General features: G+C 35.9%; 1 protein-coding gene and 1 long non-coding RNA gene across 2 annotated transcripts; one reads left to right on the top strand and one right to left on the bottom strand.

The window, feature by feature from the left end:
- Positions 1 to 461: 461 nt before the first annotated feature.
- On the top strand, positions 462 to 5,185 carry LOC109213694 (probable serine/threonine-protein kinase ifkC). The gene is made up of 5 exons (XM_019377527.1): positions 462 to 1,884; positions 1,999 to 2,138; positions 2,217 to 2,398; positions 4,512 to 4,848; positions 4,956 to 5,185. Exons 1-4 carry the CDS (start codon positions 1,876 to 1,878, stop codon positions 4,832 to 4,834), a joined length of 654 nt encoding a protein of 217 aa, XP_019233072.1. The 5' UTR covers positions 462 to 1,875; the 3' UTR covers positions 4,835 to 4,848; positions 4,956 to 5,185.
- Positions 5,186 to 7,464: 2,279 nt separating this feature from the next.
- Positions 7,465 to 10,224, bottom strand: LOC109213695. Its single transcript, XR_002066054.1, has 2 exons — positions 9,476 to 10,224; positions 7,465 to 8,104 (listed from the first exon to the last, which is right to left on the bottom strand). It is a non-coding gene; the product is annotated as an uncharacterized LOC109213695 (long non-coding RNA).
- Between the last annotated feature and the right edge of the window lie 8,670 nt (positions 10,225 to 18,894).

The following is an 18,894-nucleotide window of genomic DNA, read 5'->3' on the forward strand; positions in this document are numbered from 1 at the left end:
CTTCAGCCCTTTCCCCCTTCGTTTTGCGCCTCCTTCCCCCCTCCTCTTTTCTTCAATGTCATCTTCCCCTTCTATATGACTCCTCCATTTTTTTGGTGGTTTTAGCTTTCAAATTTTTTCACAGTCCTTTCAAATTGGGGTAGAGGAATAAGTTAAAATTCAAAAGACTTAATTCTCTGCTCATGTATTTTTCATGGATAACTAACTTTCTTTAAAAAAGGAGCGAAGAAAATAGTGGTACTTGGGGGAGAAGCCATGGCAGGTGGAGAAGCCATGGCAGGTGGGTTTGAAGAAGGGAGGAGGGGTTTTCTTTAATTTTAATTTTTTGCTTATTTTATTTTTTGTCTCAGAAATTAAAATTTTGTTAAATAATACTCCCTCCGTTTCAATTTGTGTTAACCTATTTCATTTTTAGTCCGTGTCAAAAAGAATGACCCCTTTCCTTATTTGGAAATATTTTACCTTTACACAATGATTTATAGCCACACAAAATATATGTGCCTCATTTTACACTACAAGATCAAAAGTCTTCATCCTTTTCTTAAACTCCGTGCCCAGTCAAATGGATTCACATAAATTGAAACGGAGGGAGTATTATTTTGGCATAAAATCTGATGTGGATGCTGATTTGTCATCCACGTCAAGCAAGTGAGCATCACGCTATTCCGGAGGATTTAAAAGTCTTGTTTTGATTGAGTTGAAGTGTCCAGATGAAACTTTATAGAGTGTAGGGACCGGGATGACAAACCAGAACAAGTACAAGTGTCTCCCAGGCTATTCTGCCGAGAAAATATAACCAAGTTTGGAACAGGATTCTGGTAATCTGAAGCAGGCTTTCACATGTCACCATAGGAAAACACATTATGCATCATATCATAAAATTAGTACCAAGATACACATTTAAAATGTTTGCCTAAGCCGAAACTCATCAGCACAAGCATGTACTTATCCTCACACATGCAAGGTTATAATATATATACTTAAGACATTTTTAGAATTATGAAAAGGTTATTTTTCGTTATCTAAAACATGCATATTTCAATTGAAATCATGCTAGTTATGAAAAGCTAGATATGGATAGATTTCTACTGGCATTAGGTTCTTAGCACTAATATATCTTGGTACTTGTTTCTAATGAACTCTTCAGGAATCTATAAATAAAAAATAGTGTAATTTTTTGTCATGTTTGCCTTAATTTTACGCCGCTTAAAGACGAGGGATTTTCACATCAATGCTACACTACTTAATTATTATGCTTTTCCCTGTACATATATCATATGAACTAGGTAAAGAATAGATAGAGACTAATGATGCAAGGATTATTTGTCACAAAGGAAAACTTTTAAACTAAGGATAAGATGGATTTGGAAGAAAAAGCACTTACATATTGTTCTTGTAGCTTTGAAATGCTGGAAACAAGTTTGACAAGGCCGGTGTTCTGACATTACATAGCCCTTTAAATAGAACTTGCAAGTGGCGGTTGTGCTAGTTCCTTTCTAGAAGTTCTTTAGTGTTAAGTAACCTTATACTTGACTAATAAGTAATCCTAATGTAAGTTGAGAAAGACAGTTAATGGGTTTCCAATTCTTGTAGGTAGTGTTAGTGATTAGAAGCTCTAGCTACTAGGCGTTTGGTAACAGATTTGCAAATATTATATGCAAATATTATTTGCAAATCAGTGGTTGTTTACAATTTTGTCCATTGTTTTAACTTGTCCATTATATAAAGAAACATGTTAGTATCTTTTATGCCACTATATTCCAAGTTTGGATAGGAACGCAAGAAACTTTTCCTTGTAAGAATACCAAAGTCACTCCGACATTACTTAAATTCTCATTACAGAATTCAGTTTGCTACTTTAGTGATGTTTAAAGTATGCTCGGGGTAGGGAATTACAATACTGTTTTATTTTTGGTTCCATATAAACTTTATTTGGATTGCAACAATTTAATAGAACAAAATGAATTGACTATTTGAATTGTTCCCTTTCATTTTCAGTGTTGGATTGAACTTGGTGTTTCCGATGTGGGATCATCATCAGATGAAGATGAGATGAGAGAGGCAACGCATACTTTGTCATCTGATGAGATGAGAGAGGCAACGCATACTTTGTTTGTTGCTATGGAGCTGTGCACAAGGTTTGTAAAGTTTAATTAGTTCCAAACAATTATTAATACATAAAAGTTCTCACATATTTTTATTATTTGTATCTTTAGCACCCTTCATGCTAGACTGGAAGCAGAGATAGAGAAGGAGGTGCCTGTGTTCCGCTATCTCAAAGAGCTGCTGCAGGGATTGCAATTCATCCATGAAAAGGGAGTTATTCATGGAGATTTGTCTCGAGACAATATCTTCTTGGATGATCATGATCATATTAAAATAGGAGATTTTGGCTTGGGTAAGTTGTTTATTCCATTTCCTTTTGTTTGTTTATTTATTTGTTCCGTCAGTATTAATTAGGTTATAACTTTTATGCCCCAACAAGCAATAACCAATTAAGGAAAACCATTAAATGAACTTCTTTAGCATGAGTTTCTCAACTTCTTCATCCCAATTGAAATCAGTGGCGGCTCAATCGAATATATATGTGACTTAAAACAAACACTTAAAGAGGCCCTAATTTTTTTAGTAATATTTTTTATATTTTATTAGGTGTTTATTTTTATAGTTTCCTAAAATACAAGAAAGTTAATTATATTTGGATAATCAATTTTGTTTCACTTGTCAATATGCTCAGTATGTGTAATTTTCACGAGTCATTGTTGATCTTAAGTTCGTATTGATTTTAATTTACAAACTTTTTTCAATTGAGGCAATTGATAGAGAAAATATTAAAATTATTTTATAAGTAATAGAAACATTTAAAAAAATAGAATTAAGACTTCACATATGCAAATTAGAGTATCATCGTCTATTTGTACAATTTCCCTATCACTTTTAATTTCAAAAATAGGTAGAACCATCAATTTCATATATCATTATGCTTCAAAAGATATTCGAAGGTTAATAGCATATGTGGCCAAGCTTCTCCAAAGGCAAAAATGCTTTTTCTTCAAAAAAAAAAAAAAGTACTATCTTTTTTAAGAAGTTGAGGTATTTGGCCAAGCTTTTAGGAGGAAAAAAGCTATAGGACAACACATTTTTCTAATCTAATCATTTAATAATCTAATTAGCTTGAGCTTGAAAATATTTAAATAGATACTCAAAGAATTGAAAAAATTAAATGCATTAGACAAAATTAAGATAGGAAGTAGCTACAAATTTTGTTACCTACTATTTTCAATCGTAATTACATTTAATCATATTTTAAAATTTACTTATTTATAAACTTTAAAAATATGGACCTAGTGTTTGATAAAAAATTGACAACATATGCTTACAAATTTTTATTTTTCACTAATAATATATACTCCCTCTGTTCCAGTTTATGTGAACCTATTTGCTTTTTGTTCCGTTCCAAAAAGAATGACCACTTTCTAAATTTGGTAATAATTTAGCTTAAACTTACAATTCTACCCTTAATAAGAAGCTTTTATAACCACACAAATACTCTGGCCCTCTTTTTGGCTTGTTTAGGGCCACAGATTCCAAAAGTCTTCATTTTTTCTTAAATTCCGTGTCAAGTCAAACAAGTTCACATAAATTGGAACGGAGTCTGTTCCAGTTTATGTGAATCTATTTCTTTTTTGGTCCGTTCAAAAAAGAATGACCTCTGTCTAAATTTGGTAACGATTTTGCTTAAACTTACCGTTCTACCCTTAATGAGAAGCTTTTATAACCAAACAAATACTCTGGGCCCCCTTTTGACTTGCTTAGGACCATAAATTCCAAAAGTCTTCATTTTTTCTTAAACTCCGTGTCAAGTCAAACAAGTTCACATAAATTGGAACGGAGGGAGTATATAATTATTTGGGGCCTTAATTTTCGGGGACCTTGGCTTTAGGGTTGAGCCACCCCTGATTGAAATCATCCAAAATCGGAGCCAATCCATTTGCACGTGATGTTTATGTGTGTTGTTCTTCATATCTGAACTGTTGGTAATTGAAATACAAGTCTAATCCTAGCCATCCACGTCTACTACTCCTTACTCCTAATCAGCTAGCTTAATCGTTAATTGAGTTTAACTAACTTTTTAACTATCCCTTCGTTTCCATTTAAATGACACGCTTTCCTTATTAGTCCGTTCCAAAAAGAATGACACATTTTTATATTAAGAAACAATTTAATTTTATACTTTTCATTTTACCCACTTTACCCTTAATGAGAAAATTTATAGCTATACAAATATTATGGTCCCACAAAGCTTTTGCCCCTCAAGCTTTTAGGACCACATGTTTCAAACGTCTTTCTTTTGTTTCTTAAACTTTGTGCCAAGTGAAACTACATCATCTAAATTGAAATGGATGGAGTACTAAGTAAGCTGGATCATAGCAATAACTTGCAGCGTTTTAACTTTTCTTTTTTCTACAATAACTTGTAGCTTTTTTAACTTTTCTTTTTCTTTCATTTAGCTCGTAACACTCGAGATGGCTCAATTCCTTTTGGGGATGGATTGGGTAACATGATGTATCGAGCCCCCGAGTTGTCTATTGATCCCCGTTTAATTAGCACAAAATCCGACATGTTTTCACTCGGATTAGTGCTTTTTGAGTTGTCATGTCCAATGGGAACTGGATATGAAAGAGCCAGGCAATTTGAGGAGTTGAAGAAATCTGGTGAAATTCCGGAAGAAAAGGTAGATGAAATTCTCAGAGAAATAATTTGTCAGGTCTTGAAGAAGGATCCGCAGCAGCGTCCTTCAGCAGCTCAGTTGCTTCATCGTTACTTCTCGTAGTGTTAGAATTTAAGGTATGGCTACCGACTTCCGTCACTATAACAACATACTTATGGCTGTGTGCTTCCTCTATGTAGTCTGTACTAACTGTTCCATTTTCTACTTTCCCTACTTATTGCAGAAAAGGACATCCGTGCAGGTTCGAGGGACTACTATATTAGCCTGTTAGATATTGTTGAACCTTCTTTCTCTGTATATATTACTATTGAGCTACTCTAATCTTCTAAAAGAAAAGGTTTAAGGCAAAGGAGAAAAGGGCAGAAAAGAGTACATTCTGTAGCAAATTTTTAGTTTCTTTAAATCATTTTTGTTCTTTTATATGGTCTATAATAGTATATTTTTGTCATGTTATTTCGTCATTGCCCTTCTCGCTAATGAATTAATGACTCTACCCGAGAATCATTACCATTGAGTTATAGTAGTTACTTCATCCGTTCACTTTTACTTGTTCATTATACTAAAATATATTTTCAGTTTTACTTGTTCATTTTAACAAATCAAGAAAAAAATAATTCTTTTTTCCGTTTTACTCCTATCATTAAATATTGATTTTCCAAGAGTTTTTGAAACGCTATTATTATTATAGGTAAAATTATAAAATAAATTTCATTTTTTAAAGAGGCGGGCAAAATCAAAAGTGGACAATTAAAAGTGAAAGAAGGTAGTACTTTTCTTAAAAGATTCTTTCACTTATGGTGAAGTACAAGTAATGAAGGGACCCCAATTCCTTTTCTAACTTTTATTCAATGAAGGGTAGTTTTGGAGTGAAAACCTTTACTTCTGATTTATTATAACAAAGCCATTTCACACAGAGAAATTCTTTTTGTAAAAAATTGGGATAAAGGGATTAATAAAAAGAATTGGTTCAAGTATAATTAAGTTTTTACTACTATATATGAATGTAGCTTTTCTATTCGGACGTCCATATTAAATTCACACGACTCAAAAAGGATTTTATAAAAGCTTAGATTATACAATTTGGAGTAGATAGAGAAGTATACCTAAGCTGAAATTAGTTCATTAACAGAAATTAAGAATTAGAGAATTTTAAATACCTTCTAAACTATATGGCAGATTTTGGTAATCAAGAAAACACTAGGAGAGGTTTGTGCCACAGAAATTAAATTTATCTGAAAGGAGTAGCTGATAAATGTTTGTTCTGTGCACTGACCGTGTATAATTTTTCAAAACTATCAGGTTAAGTTATTTGCAATAATTAATAGATAATTATTTATAAAGATACTATAACCGTGAAAATAAAGTAGATAACTTGTTTTTTTTTTTTTTTAGAGCGATTGCAAGAGATCATTCATTTCATTTAAAATGTGTTTTTCCATGTGGCAATAGTAAGTTTTTTTTTTTTTTTTTTCAACTCGAACTTTACGATTTTATTGCCACTTGAAGACAAATTACATTTGTTGAAGGAGGGCTAGGCCTGGCCTTCATTATAACTTTGTTAACCTGGGTAACAGGTTAATGACCTATGAGCAAATCTATGTGTACTTCATCAATGGTGCGACTTAGAGAGGCCAATCTATCAGCAACTTTGTTGGCTTCTCTAAAACAATGTCTAGTTTGGACATCACAATTTTCTTAATATTATTCACTGTCTCTTCCAATCTCCATGGTGTAGAAACTGTATCGTTGATGCAATTTTGAAGGAGCATTGAGTCAGTCTCTCCAATGACTAGATTGTACCCCTTCCTTATGCACCATTCTAGTCCAAACAGAAATGAGGAAGCTTCAGCACTATTACTGGTGCCTTGTCCCAATGGCATAGTGAAAGCCATAATAAATCTGCCAAGTGCATCTCTAACAACTCCTCCTCCTCCACATGTACCATGAATGCACGATCCATCAGTATTAAGTTTCACATATAGGGGTGGAGGCTTGTTCCAATTTACCAGAATAGTTGATCTTTCCGAAAGTCGGCGCTCTAGTAGTTTGCCAATTCCAACCATTAACCGCTTTTATTCAAATTATTAAAGAAAGTTGAACGTCGTTTGAAACGTGTCTTTGGATAGCGTCACATGAAATGCACCCGCAATCCTGAACACATTTGATTCGACGTTTTGGGATTTGGATTTGGGTCGCATGAAATGCACACCCGAATTTAAGAAGGTAAGATTATTAAACACGCGCCTAAAGAGACTATCGTGTTATTAATTTGGGGAAGGCCGTGGATATTCGCTAAACGGCCTCTTCCGAAAGCTAAGTAGTTATTACTAAAATTGAGGGCCCCGTCGCTTGTGCGTTTTATTTTGGCGAGGCACGCCTCAGTTATTTTAAAGGGTAATCCTAGAGTGACTACATTTTTTCTATTTAAGTTTGTCTCTAAAAATAAAAGAGAAAAGTCCTAATTAATTACATGCTTAAAAAGGTCGTCATTTATTAGTTACTAGCTTAAGACCATTGTTAACGAAAAAGAATATTACTAAAATTGAAACTATAAATAAAATACGGAATTGACAAGTAATATTTTCAAGAGAAACTAATTATCTTATAACTAACTTAAACCCACATTGCTAGATGAATAAACCATTGGAATTAATTATTTACAACTATTGGAAACTAGAATTAACCTTAATTACTAATGCTTATTCGAAAGTTTATTAAACTTCAACGTTAACTCGTCTTGCTCGACTCATGCCTATTGGATTAATGTTCTTAGCCTTACTATATTGATTCGCACTTCAAATATGTTAAACCTGCTGATTCTACAAAATTAATGGCCCTTATGTTTGCCTAATACTTACGGATCTTTGTTACTAAAAGACTCGAAAATCACAAACCTCAAATTACTTCTATTCCAGTTTTCGTGAGTTCAAAGCTAGATTTTACCAATCAACTAAATTAAATCGATTTTCCACATTAACTATTTATCAATTTGAATTGAATGTGATTTCGAACTATATTATACAAACTAGCAAAGCATGAAACTAATAACTGTGAGATTCCTACAGACATGCATCCAATAGTTCAACAATCTAGAAATTGCTCAAATTAGACATACATACTGTATTGACTAATGTTTACACCATTTCAAGAATCTTAGTTCCATAATCTAACATTTCACATCATTATTATTGCTAATCAGTGATCTTATAAAAGAACAGTCCTAGTTATGCATACATACAGCATTCCTATAACAGAAAAACACATAACAAAAATTAACTAAATACAGGTTCTTATTAGTGGAATCAACAGATCCCTTGGCCATTTCACTTTAACTTCAATGAACATACATCGAGATGATTCGAAGTAGTGTACCTGGTATTTGAATACAAGGAAAAGAGGAGGATGAGAACCAAGCAGCAATAGCAACAACACAGCAACAGCAACAGTAATGGAAACCCAGGAACAGATTAAAAAACCAAAGAGAATCCGAGCACGTTCGATGAAACAGTAACAGTATACCAAGTAGCAAACCCAGGCAGGATCCGAAAGAACCAGAAGCAGGAAAACAACAGTTTTCTGGTTTTCAAACACTCAAAGAAAAGAAACTTCAAACTTCAATGAAACAATAGCACACTAGTACTGATTTTCAACAGTGAAAGAAAGCAGATTTCTTCAGTTTTTTAACTCTCCAACACTCAATTTCTGATGTTAAAATTCAGTCCCTTTTTAACTCAAACTCTGAAAATTTTTGTGTTCAAAGTTTCAGCCTCAATTCACTCTTTTAACTCTGGACTTTTTCTTCAAAATCCAGCCCCTATTAATGCTCAAATGCCCTTCTTTTATAACAACCAACAGACCTCCTTTTTTCTTTTGACAGCCTCACTTACCCGACCCCTCATGCCCAAAACCTGGACATTTCCACTTAAAACCCACTATGGAATGTCTTTCCCTATTTTCAGCCCTCACTTCCTCTTGTTCCCCCTTAGCTTATTAGTTTAATACCCCACTAACATTAAACTAATGTATGAGCTGTTTTATTAGTGCTAGACTAACTGGCCATTAACTTAACCAATTCTGCCCATTTTCCATTCCCAAAATACCCCTGTAATCCTACTGTTGTTACTGCCCTGCCCCTTAAACTATTGATCAGTGTTAAAACCAATTAATTCTTAAAAATCTATTTAATCCTAACAACTAACCAGAACTAACATTTGATTATTCCTATAATCATTACAGCTATAACCAATCCTTAAGGTTAATCAAACAGTAGTTTAAAGCAGAAACATTCATCAAAGCCAGGATTTTCAGTGATTCAAAACCATGCTTACTATCCAACAGAATTTTAATTAAACAGCTAACACTTAAAACTACAACAATCAGAATGCCGAATGATTCAAATATATACGAACGACCTAATCGACGAAGCTTAATTAATCGACTGCATATTACAATTAACACTAAACAATCAGAAACAGAGGATCAAGCAATCCACGGGTGATTTTAGTGATATTGACAAAACAGGGGCTAATCAGGAAACTACTTCATCGACGAAATTAATTAAACGATTATATAGCCTATAATGTATACTTAAACAAACAAACAGAAACAATTTAGACCAAATAAACGGTCAGATGGAGAAGAAGCAGAACAGTTGACAAAAATTGAAAAAATCAAAAATAACAAGACTAAACACATAAACAGGTATTAATAATACAAAAGAACAAAAGAAAAGAAGAAAAATACCTCAAAATGCCCAGAAATTGGACGACCTCAATTTCGAACTTAGATTCGAGCCTCTTTGGGGTAAAAATGGACTTTAATCGAGTGTTCTCGATTGAGAACACTCGACTAAAGTCGATTGACACCCCAATTTCTTCAATTTCGGATGAAACCCCAATTTGGAATTTCTAGGGTACTTGGGGGTCTGAGTTGGGGTTCGAATGGTTCTGGTCTGATTCGAACCAAACCAATGGTGGTTTGGTGATTAGGGAGGTCAGGGGGTGCAGGGTATGAATTTGGGCTCGGTTGGGATAGGTTCATGTTTGGCTCGAATCTTCAAATGAAGATTCGAGAAGTTCCAGAAAGATTCGAGCCAAACGGTTTAAGGATTTGGGTTGGGGGTGGTTAGAAGGTCTTAGGGTGTTAATTTGGCGGCCATCGGAGAAGGTGAGGTTTTCCGGCCAACCTTCCATTTAAGATTCGAAGAGTTGGGGCCTGATTCGAGGGGAGCTATGGTGATGGGTGGAAAGGGGAGGTCGAGGTGAGTTCGTGGTGTAAAAGTGGCGGAGTTTGGCCTACCGGAACCGCCGTAAGGCGATTTCCGGTAGGCGGAGTCACGGTAGTCATGGGCGGAGGGTTCAGGGTCGTCTCTGAGAGAGACGATGGCTAAGGGGGGGGGGGTATGGCTTAGGGAGGCGTGGGGTAAGGGATTGGGGTTATATACCATGGGATGGATTTGATCCTGGCCGTTGGATCAAGCACGATCAACGGCCTGGATCAATCCACTTAAGGGAAATGGTGGCGTTTGGTTTAATTGGGAGATTGGGTTGACCCGGGTGAAAATGGACCGGGTTATGGGGAAAGGTTGAGGCCGTTAGATCATTGAAAATGGACGGCTAAGATCAACTTGCTCAAAACGGATTTCAATTATGCAAAGGCTGAACTGGACCGTTAGATCTGTTTGATCAACGGTCCAGATTTGAGGCTCAGAAACGACGTCGTTTGGACTGTCTCAGAGACGAACTGCATTGGACTGGGTCATTGGGACGTTTGGGCCTGCTTTTGGTTTAAAATTTTGGCCCAAATCCAATTTGCTTCATATTTTCAACTCTTTTCTTTTTCTTCTTTTAATTAACAAATTAACAAAAATTCTAAAATAAATTGTAAAAGCAAAATTAAACTACAAAATATTAATTAACCCCTTAACAACAATTAACACGCAAGTTAAAATATTTAATTAAAATAAAATCACACAATGGCACACTTAAATAACAAAAAATAGACTAAATGCATATTTTGTGATTTTCTTCTTTTAAAACCAAATTATGGTTTGATTAGTTCCCAAATGCATAATTAAATCCTAAATATGCATGCAACATGTATTTTTCATTAATTGAAACAAAAATAAACATTTTACAGACCAAAATAGTTATCCAAGATTTCACGCAAAATTGTCAAAAATTGTACACCAAAGAAAATTTATTTTTTGATTTCTTTTGGAGTAGTTTCCGTGAGGCAAAAATCACGTGCTCACAGCTAATGTTGAAAGTAATCAATGAGATGGATCTATTGAGTGCTGGATTTTCTGATTCATACTTGGAGCTGCATCTTGATCTCCACAGCTCCCATAGTATTGGAGGCATAATTTTAGTGACATAAGAGGTGATGGAGTTGCTGGTTCTGAACTTCCAACAATTGAACAACAAAGTTCTGAGGGATGTAGTTTTGTATGGGATACCAATCCTTCCTGCAAAGAAGGCCCATACTTGTTGAGCATATCGGCCATTGGAAAAGAGGTGTTCAACTGTCTCCACTTCAGGAATCATACCTGCACCAATACAACAACATTTAGAAACAATATGAATACCAAATTTTGAAACCTTGTCATCAGTTGGGATTCTTCCATGGGATGCTTTCCATGTAAGAAAGGCCATCTTATATGGAACATCATTATGCCATATTCTTTTATCAAATTGGGATATATGTCTTTTTTGTCTAAAAAGGTTCCATGCAAAAACAATAGAAAATTTTCCATTCTCTGAGCAAGTCCAGATTGGTGTATCATGTGTTTGCTGGGAAACATTCAATGTGGTATTCAATACCATCTCTTTGATAAAATTGGGAGGGTGAGGTATGAGTTTGGACCAGTCCCATTGTCCATCTCTATACACCTCATACAATTGAATATTTTGCTGAACCATCACACCTTCCAATTTGTTGCTTAAAGGGCCTTGTTTAGTCCAATTATCAAACCAAAAATTAACATCCCCTCTTCCTACCTTCCACCACATATGTTCTTCCATTTTATGCCTCACCTAACACATGGCTTTCCAACAATGTGATTGACCAGGTCTCCATTGGACATTGGTAGGGTGCACATTTGTGCAATATTTGGCCTTTAAAAATTGAGACCACAGTGAATTGGTGGTTCTGAATTTCCACCATTGCTTAGCATTGAAGGCTTTGCAAGTGTCTTCCAGGCTTCTGAACATAGAGCCTCCTTCTTCGTATGGATAACAAAGATTCTTCCAGGAAACCCAGTGGTGTTTATCACCAGTTTCATTACCTGACCAGAAAAATCTACATATATATTTTTGAATTTGTTCAAGAGTCCCCTTAGGAGGGTGAACAGCTGCTAAAGTGTGAATATTAATAGCTTGTAGTACATGCCTTATGAGGACTGCTCTTCCACCAGCAGATAAAAACTTCAAATGCCACCCTTTGACTTTATTGATAACCTTACTCACCATTGTAGAGAAAAAACAAAGCTTCTTTCTTCCTGAGTAGATCGTGCAACCAAGGTATTTCATAGGTAACCTTTCAAATCTCATCCCCAATATTCTACCTACCCTTGTGATAGATCTTTGAGTAACATTGGGGGCCATAGTGTAGCTACTTTTGCTCCTGTTAATCAATTGACCAGAGACTCTTTCATATGTTGCAAGAGTGTTAAGGATCAGCTGTAAAGATGCTTTGTTCCCACTACTAAAAATGATTGTGTCATCAGCAAATGCAAGGTGATTAATGATAGGACCATGTCTGTTCATTGAGAAATTCTTGTAATTTCTATTTTCTTGTATACCATTAAGCATTTTAGACAATAATTCAGCACTAAGGACAAAGAGAGAGGGGGAAAGAGGGTCTCCTTGCCTTAAGCCCCTTCCAGACTTGAAGAACCCATGTCTGCTACCATTCACAATAAGAGTGTACCAAATATTCGAAATATATCTATGTATGAGATCAATCCAGCTTTCTGCAAAACCTAATTTCCTCAGCATAAAACACAGAAAAGCCCAAGATACTCTGTCATAAGCTTTAGTCATGTCCAATTTGATAACCACATTACCACCCCACATAGGTTTGCCAATGTCATGAACAATCTCTTGGGTAAGTAGGATATTCTCAGTAATAGCCCTTCCCTTTACAAAACCACTTTGGTTTTGGCTAATGATTCTTGGCAGGACCTTTGCTAATCTAGCATTAATAACTTTTGCAATAATTTTGCTAGATACATTGCACAAGCTTATAGGTCTAATGTCAGTGAAATCTTGAGGAGAATCTTAGGAAGCATAACACAAGTGTGTGTGAAGAACTTAGGCAGTACAGCACCTTGGAAAAAGGTCACTACAGCTTTATGAATATCCTCAGCAACGATAGTCCATGCAGTTTGGTAGAACTTTCCACTCAGGCCATCTGGTCCAGGAGCACTATCAGGATCTATAGAAAATACACTATCTTTAATCTCCTGGAGAGTAGGGATGGCATTCAGGAAGGCGTTCTCCTCATCAGTGATTACTCTGTTTATCACATTCAGAATTGAGTCGTCTTCAATAGTGTTTTCAGCACTGAAAATATGTTCAAAGTATTTCACCGCACTGTCTGCAATCTCAGTAGTTCCTTCAACCCAATTCCCATTCTCATCTTTGATCTTTAGTATGTAGAGCCTTTTTCTCCTATCTTTAATAACCCCATGGAAAAAGGCAGTGTTGGTATCACCTTCTTCAAGCCATTTCACTCTAGCCTTTTGCCTCAAAACATTGTCTTGTAGCTTTAGAAATCTAGTATACTCAGCTCTAGCTTTAGAGAGGTTCAATCTATTCTCATGATTGTTGTTGGCAATAGCATTGTCTTCAAGGTTCCTAATAAGGATTTCTAGCTTCTTAGGTTCTTCATAGATGTCCCCGAAAGCCACCCTTGACCAGGAGCTAAGAGATTTACACACTCTCTTTATCTTCTGGTGTAGGGAATATAAGGGGCATTGAAAAGAAACATCAGACCATGCTTCCTGGACAACTTGCAAATAATCTTCATGTTCAACCCAAATGTTAAGAAACTTAAAGTATCTTATATGATCAACATTGTCTGGCTTACAAGTGATGAGGAGAGGTGCATGGTCTGAGCATGACCTAGATAAATGAGTGATTACAGTGCCATTGTATTGATCAAACCATTCTGCATTATAGACTAGTCTGTCTAGTCTTTTCCAAATGGTATTCGGAGGGTCCCTATTGTCACTCCAGGTAAAAGTTGAGCCAAGAAATCCTCCATCTTGTAGATCACAATCAGATAGACATGAGATGAAGTCAATACTCTCTTCAATTCTGAAAGGTCTCCCTCCAATTTTTTCCTCTGGTTCAGAGATGACATTGAAATCACCTACTACACCCCATGGTCCCCTAATTCTGTCAGCAGTAGCTCTCAGTTCATCCCACAGGACCCTTCTCAAGTTTTCATCACATTTAGCATAGACAACCGATAAATGAAAGTCCACTGGTCCGGGATTCTGAGTGATGTGCACAAGTACTTGTTGTTCTCTATCTTCCAAGATGTCCAGATTATAGTCGGAGGACCAGAATATCCATATCTTATTTGAGCAGTTATGGAAGCAATACTGGTATCCCAGTTTTCTTTTGAAACTATCAATCTTCTTAGCCCTTACCATAGGTTCTTGAATGAACATGTAAGGAAATCTATATTGTTGCTTGAGTAGTTTGAGTCTTTCCGTAGCACCCTGGGACCTTATGCCCCTAATATTCCATGAGATTGTATTAATCATGGGAAACATTAGAGTTAGAGCCTTTTTGTCCTTTGTTGTTGTTGTTATTGTTGCCTGCCTTACCTAAGGGGGCATTATTCACTTCTTTTTCTATGGAATTGTATTGCCCTCGTGGAGACAGATTGTTAAAGAGGATAACATTGTGTTGCAATTCTATAGGGGTGTCAGCTAGAACTTCACAGGTTAGAGAGTTTGACGATCCTCTAACTTGTTCATCATCAGACTTGCTGGATTCAAAGTCTCCCGGCTCGATCTCCATTACTATATCATTCTCACAATCTTTGGTAGATGTGTCTTCCTTCACTTCCACTTCTTTATGGATGTCAAGTACATTGTTTTCCCCCAAGTTCATTAAGTCTTGCTCCTCTATGGTTTCCTTCTCTTTAGCTCTTCTTCCAGCCATTGATATAGCTAAATTAGTATCTAGACCAAAAAAAGGACTATCCCCTGTGTAATTCTTCTCCTCTCTATTCCTTTCACTTTCTAGAGTCACATCGGTGGGGATTGTGGCTCTTGACTGGAATTTTCCTTTAGCTTTGTTGACCTTCTTGTTGGCTTCCGGAAGTTCATTCTCTTTCAAATGTACTAGTGAATTGTTTAGTATCTCACTTTGATCTTCAACATCTGGGAATAAACTTTTTTTTCCTTGGCTGATCTTTGTCATGCTTGATTTGATTGTTGTGAGACTTGGTTTTCTTGCTCTCTTCTCTTTTGTCTCTTTGTCCAGCCTAGTATGCTTTTGTGTCATAGTTGCATGATTAAAGAAAATTTGTTGTTGAGGTGGAGTAGTGACCTGGGCTGATATATCCATATTTTCCATATTCCCTATGATACTGTGAGTAACTATTACTGCATTTTGCCCTTCCTTGGCTTTGTAACTCTTTTTCTGGTTTTTATCGCTATTGTTGCTTCCTTGTTCATCATCCCCAATATTAATATTAACGTTATTTTTGTTATTGCCCTTCCCTCTTTTACTCATCACAGTGTGCCAATCATCTCCATTACCTGGTTGTTCCATTGTACCTCCATTTGCTACTCTTTGCCCATTGTTGTTTGTTACATTCCTTGTTGCACTATTGATATTGTCCATCTCCCTTGAAGTATTCCCCAGAGTCTTTTTCTGTTGATTGTAGTTTCCACCCTGTGGGGACTCAAAGATAGAGGGTCTTTCATTTCTCAAATCCGGATGTAGCTTTCTGCATTTTTCCTCATGGTGCCCTTGAATCTTACAGTGGGAACAGAAAGCTGGGATTGTTTCATACTCTATTTTTTGGGTAATGATTTCCATGTTTCCTTTCTCATTAATGATTTCCACCAACACTTCAGATAGTAGAGGCTTGGTAAGGTCGATCTCCACGCGCACCTTTGCAGTAGTTGGTCTAGTTTTGGAGATTGTGGCTTTGTCCATTAATAGAGGAATACCAATAGGTTCAACAATTCGGCATAGAGCATCCCATTCATAATAATGCCACGGAAGATCCGGCAGATTAATCCAAACAGGGGCAAAATTTGTTTCAACTTCTGGCTTGAATTTAGTAGACCACTTACCAATTTTCATGATTTTATCACCTCCCAGATTTATATAATTTCTGGAGAGCACATTACGGTGGTCCTCTATATTGTCGAAGTCTATGAAAACATGATGCAAATCATAAGCTCCGATCTTGATACTGCCTTTGCTCTTTATAATTTTGGCAAATTCGCTCCTAATGGAGTCAATAGAGGGGCGTATATGAGAGAATTTACCAATAATTGTCCATTTGCATGTCTGGGCAAGCATGTCCTCTTCTTCTTTGGTGAAAATAACCACTGGTTTTCCATTTACCATCTGGTAAGATCTGTGTTGGAGTCGAACTTTATTTCTTGTAGGTAGTACATTTCCTTTTGCATTTACATAGGTAGATTGAGGCGAAACAACCTCCGTGGCATTTGTAGCTTCATTCATTACAGATCTAGTACAATGGGTTGTTGGAATTAAGTGAGTAGCATTTGGGACTTTTTGAGCACGTGGGAGTGGAGGAAATTGATTATTTGCAACATGTGTGGGAGATGCTGAGAGTTGGTTTGGGGTTTGAGGTGGCGGTGGAGGATCAGGGGGGACCGTTTGGTCCACCGTGCGCGGCATTAGATTGCCGGAGTTGATTCACAGTGAGAAAATGGGTTGTAACGGTAATATGCAATTAGAGAGAGAAAATTCTAATCATTCTTAAGACTACTCATCTTGTCTCCGTGGCAATAGTAAGTTGTAGATAACTTGTTATATCGTGTATAAATCATAATAATAAATTAAAAATTCTTTACAATGTCTATTTATGTAACTTAAACTCGTACACGTGTATCATGAAACTACTCATTTTTCAAACACACACACACAAAAAAAAAAAAAGAATTTCGCAAATTGAATAGGAATAATTTAGGATACCAATAATCTATCTATATAGAATAGGAGAAGCAAAGTCATATTATTGTGCCAAGTGGCACAACAATAATTAGCCAAGTGGAACTCCTTTAGGACAAAACTCCGCAAGTTTTGGAGTTTGAAATATTATGATGTCTAAAAAAAGGTTTAAAACTAATACTCCCTCCGGTCCAAAATAAGTGATTTTTTGGCATTTTTTTTGTGGTCCAAAATAAGTGATTTTTCCAGATTTCAAGAATGAATTAATTATTTTTTTTTCCTACATTGTCCTTGGAGTAGATAGTGTTGGAATATGTGTTAGGAGTGTTTATGTGAGATAGTAAAGTTTAATATGGTCAATTCAATTGCTAATTAATGCTAAAAGGTGAATTTCTTAATCTGTGTGAAAACATCCAAAAAATCACTTATTTTGGACCGGAGGGAGTAATAAGAAAATACAGAAAAACCAAAACATGGGCTTTGTTTTTTTCCCCCAAACGTCGGCTTCCTGTTTTACTCCCAAACGTGGGCTTCCAACTTAACTCCCAAAATACACTAAAAAACTGTCGGCTTCCAACTTTACTCCCAAACGTGGGCTTCCAACTTAACTCCCAAAATACACTAAAAAACTCTTTCCACCGAGATGCATAAAACAACAACTATAACTGTCCCTTATTCCCTTTGTCCACATAAAATAAGCAAATTTCAGATGGCAAAAAAAAAGGTAAACAGTTATCAAAATTCAAATAAATTCCATTACTCCCTCAATTTATGGGATCCATTACTCCCACACTCACAGGTACTTCCCACGTTTTGCCTTAAGGGATAATGCGGACGTGGGCTTCCAAAAACCTCGCCATTATCCCACCATGATTTACCTCCCAAACGTGGGCTTCCAATTCAAAAAATCATATTTTTTCTGCACATCTATATATATCGGATTTATGTGCTTTACATTTTCAGAACCTTTTCAACTTCACATTTTATCTGCTCAATATACCATTTTGATTAATTTACTTTGCAACTATGGCGACCCAAATTCATGATATCAAGCAAATTTCAGGCAGCTCAATGCAATGGAACCTTAAAGTTAGAGTCGTTCGAATGTGGGTAATGCCGGATCGCTTTAAGCCGGAAATACCATATTCAATTGAATTGGTTTTACAGGATTCTAAGGTAACATATCTAACTTTGTTCCAAACTTAGTAATGTTGTCGCATTCTATATAAGGAGGACTTGGGCAACTATATGAATCGCATATAAGTCACATTAATCCAGCATTATGACAAAGTTGATGAAGTTGATGTTGTTAGGTTCATCTTTTTTGTCGCAGCCTCCTAATTGCATTATATTTTTTTATGATAAGAGCATACCTGGTGTAGCATTTTGGTTCTTATTGATGTTCATAAAACTTATATTTATCACTGATGTAGCTATCTGAATTGGGATGTGCAAATTCAAGAATTCGTATATATATAACTTATATGCGATTGTTGTTGTCGATATACTTACATTTTTCTGGTTTTAGAACTTGACACAGAGATGGAGATCAGTTATATTAAAAGAAGTTAATACACCATAACACTCCGACAAAGTAGTTTATGCAGAAGGAGTCTTAATACACCATAAAACTCCCACAAAGTAGTTCATACAGGAATGTATCGTTTTTGGGGCAGTAGCAGTAAGGCACTTTTAGATGTATGAGTTTCACTTATTTGCTGTATAGAAAATTGTAAATAATGATTTTTTAAAATTATCCTCTAAAGCCATGTTCAGATAATGAAATTTTGATCCCAACCATAGTTCCTTCATGCATGACCGATATGTGTCTACTTACTTTGCTCCGCATTTGGGTGTGCCTCGGGATTCTTTGAGTGCCCCCGTTTATGTTTCTACTCCTGTGGGAGATTCTCTTGTTGTGGACCGCATTTATCGGTCATGTTTGGTTACTATTCGTGGTTTTGAGACCAGAGCAGACTTATTATTACT

Source organism: Nicotiana attenuata, unplaced genomic scaffold, assembly GCF_001879085.1.
Source record: "Nicotiana attenuata strain UT unplaced genomic scaffold, NIATTr2, whole genome shotgun sequence".
In the NCBI taxonomy this organism is placed as follows: Eukaryota; Viridiplantae; Streptophyta; class Magnoliopsida; order Solanales; family Solanaceae; genus Nicotiana; species Nicotiana attenuata.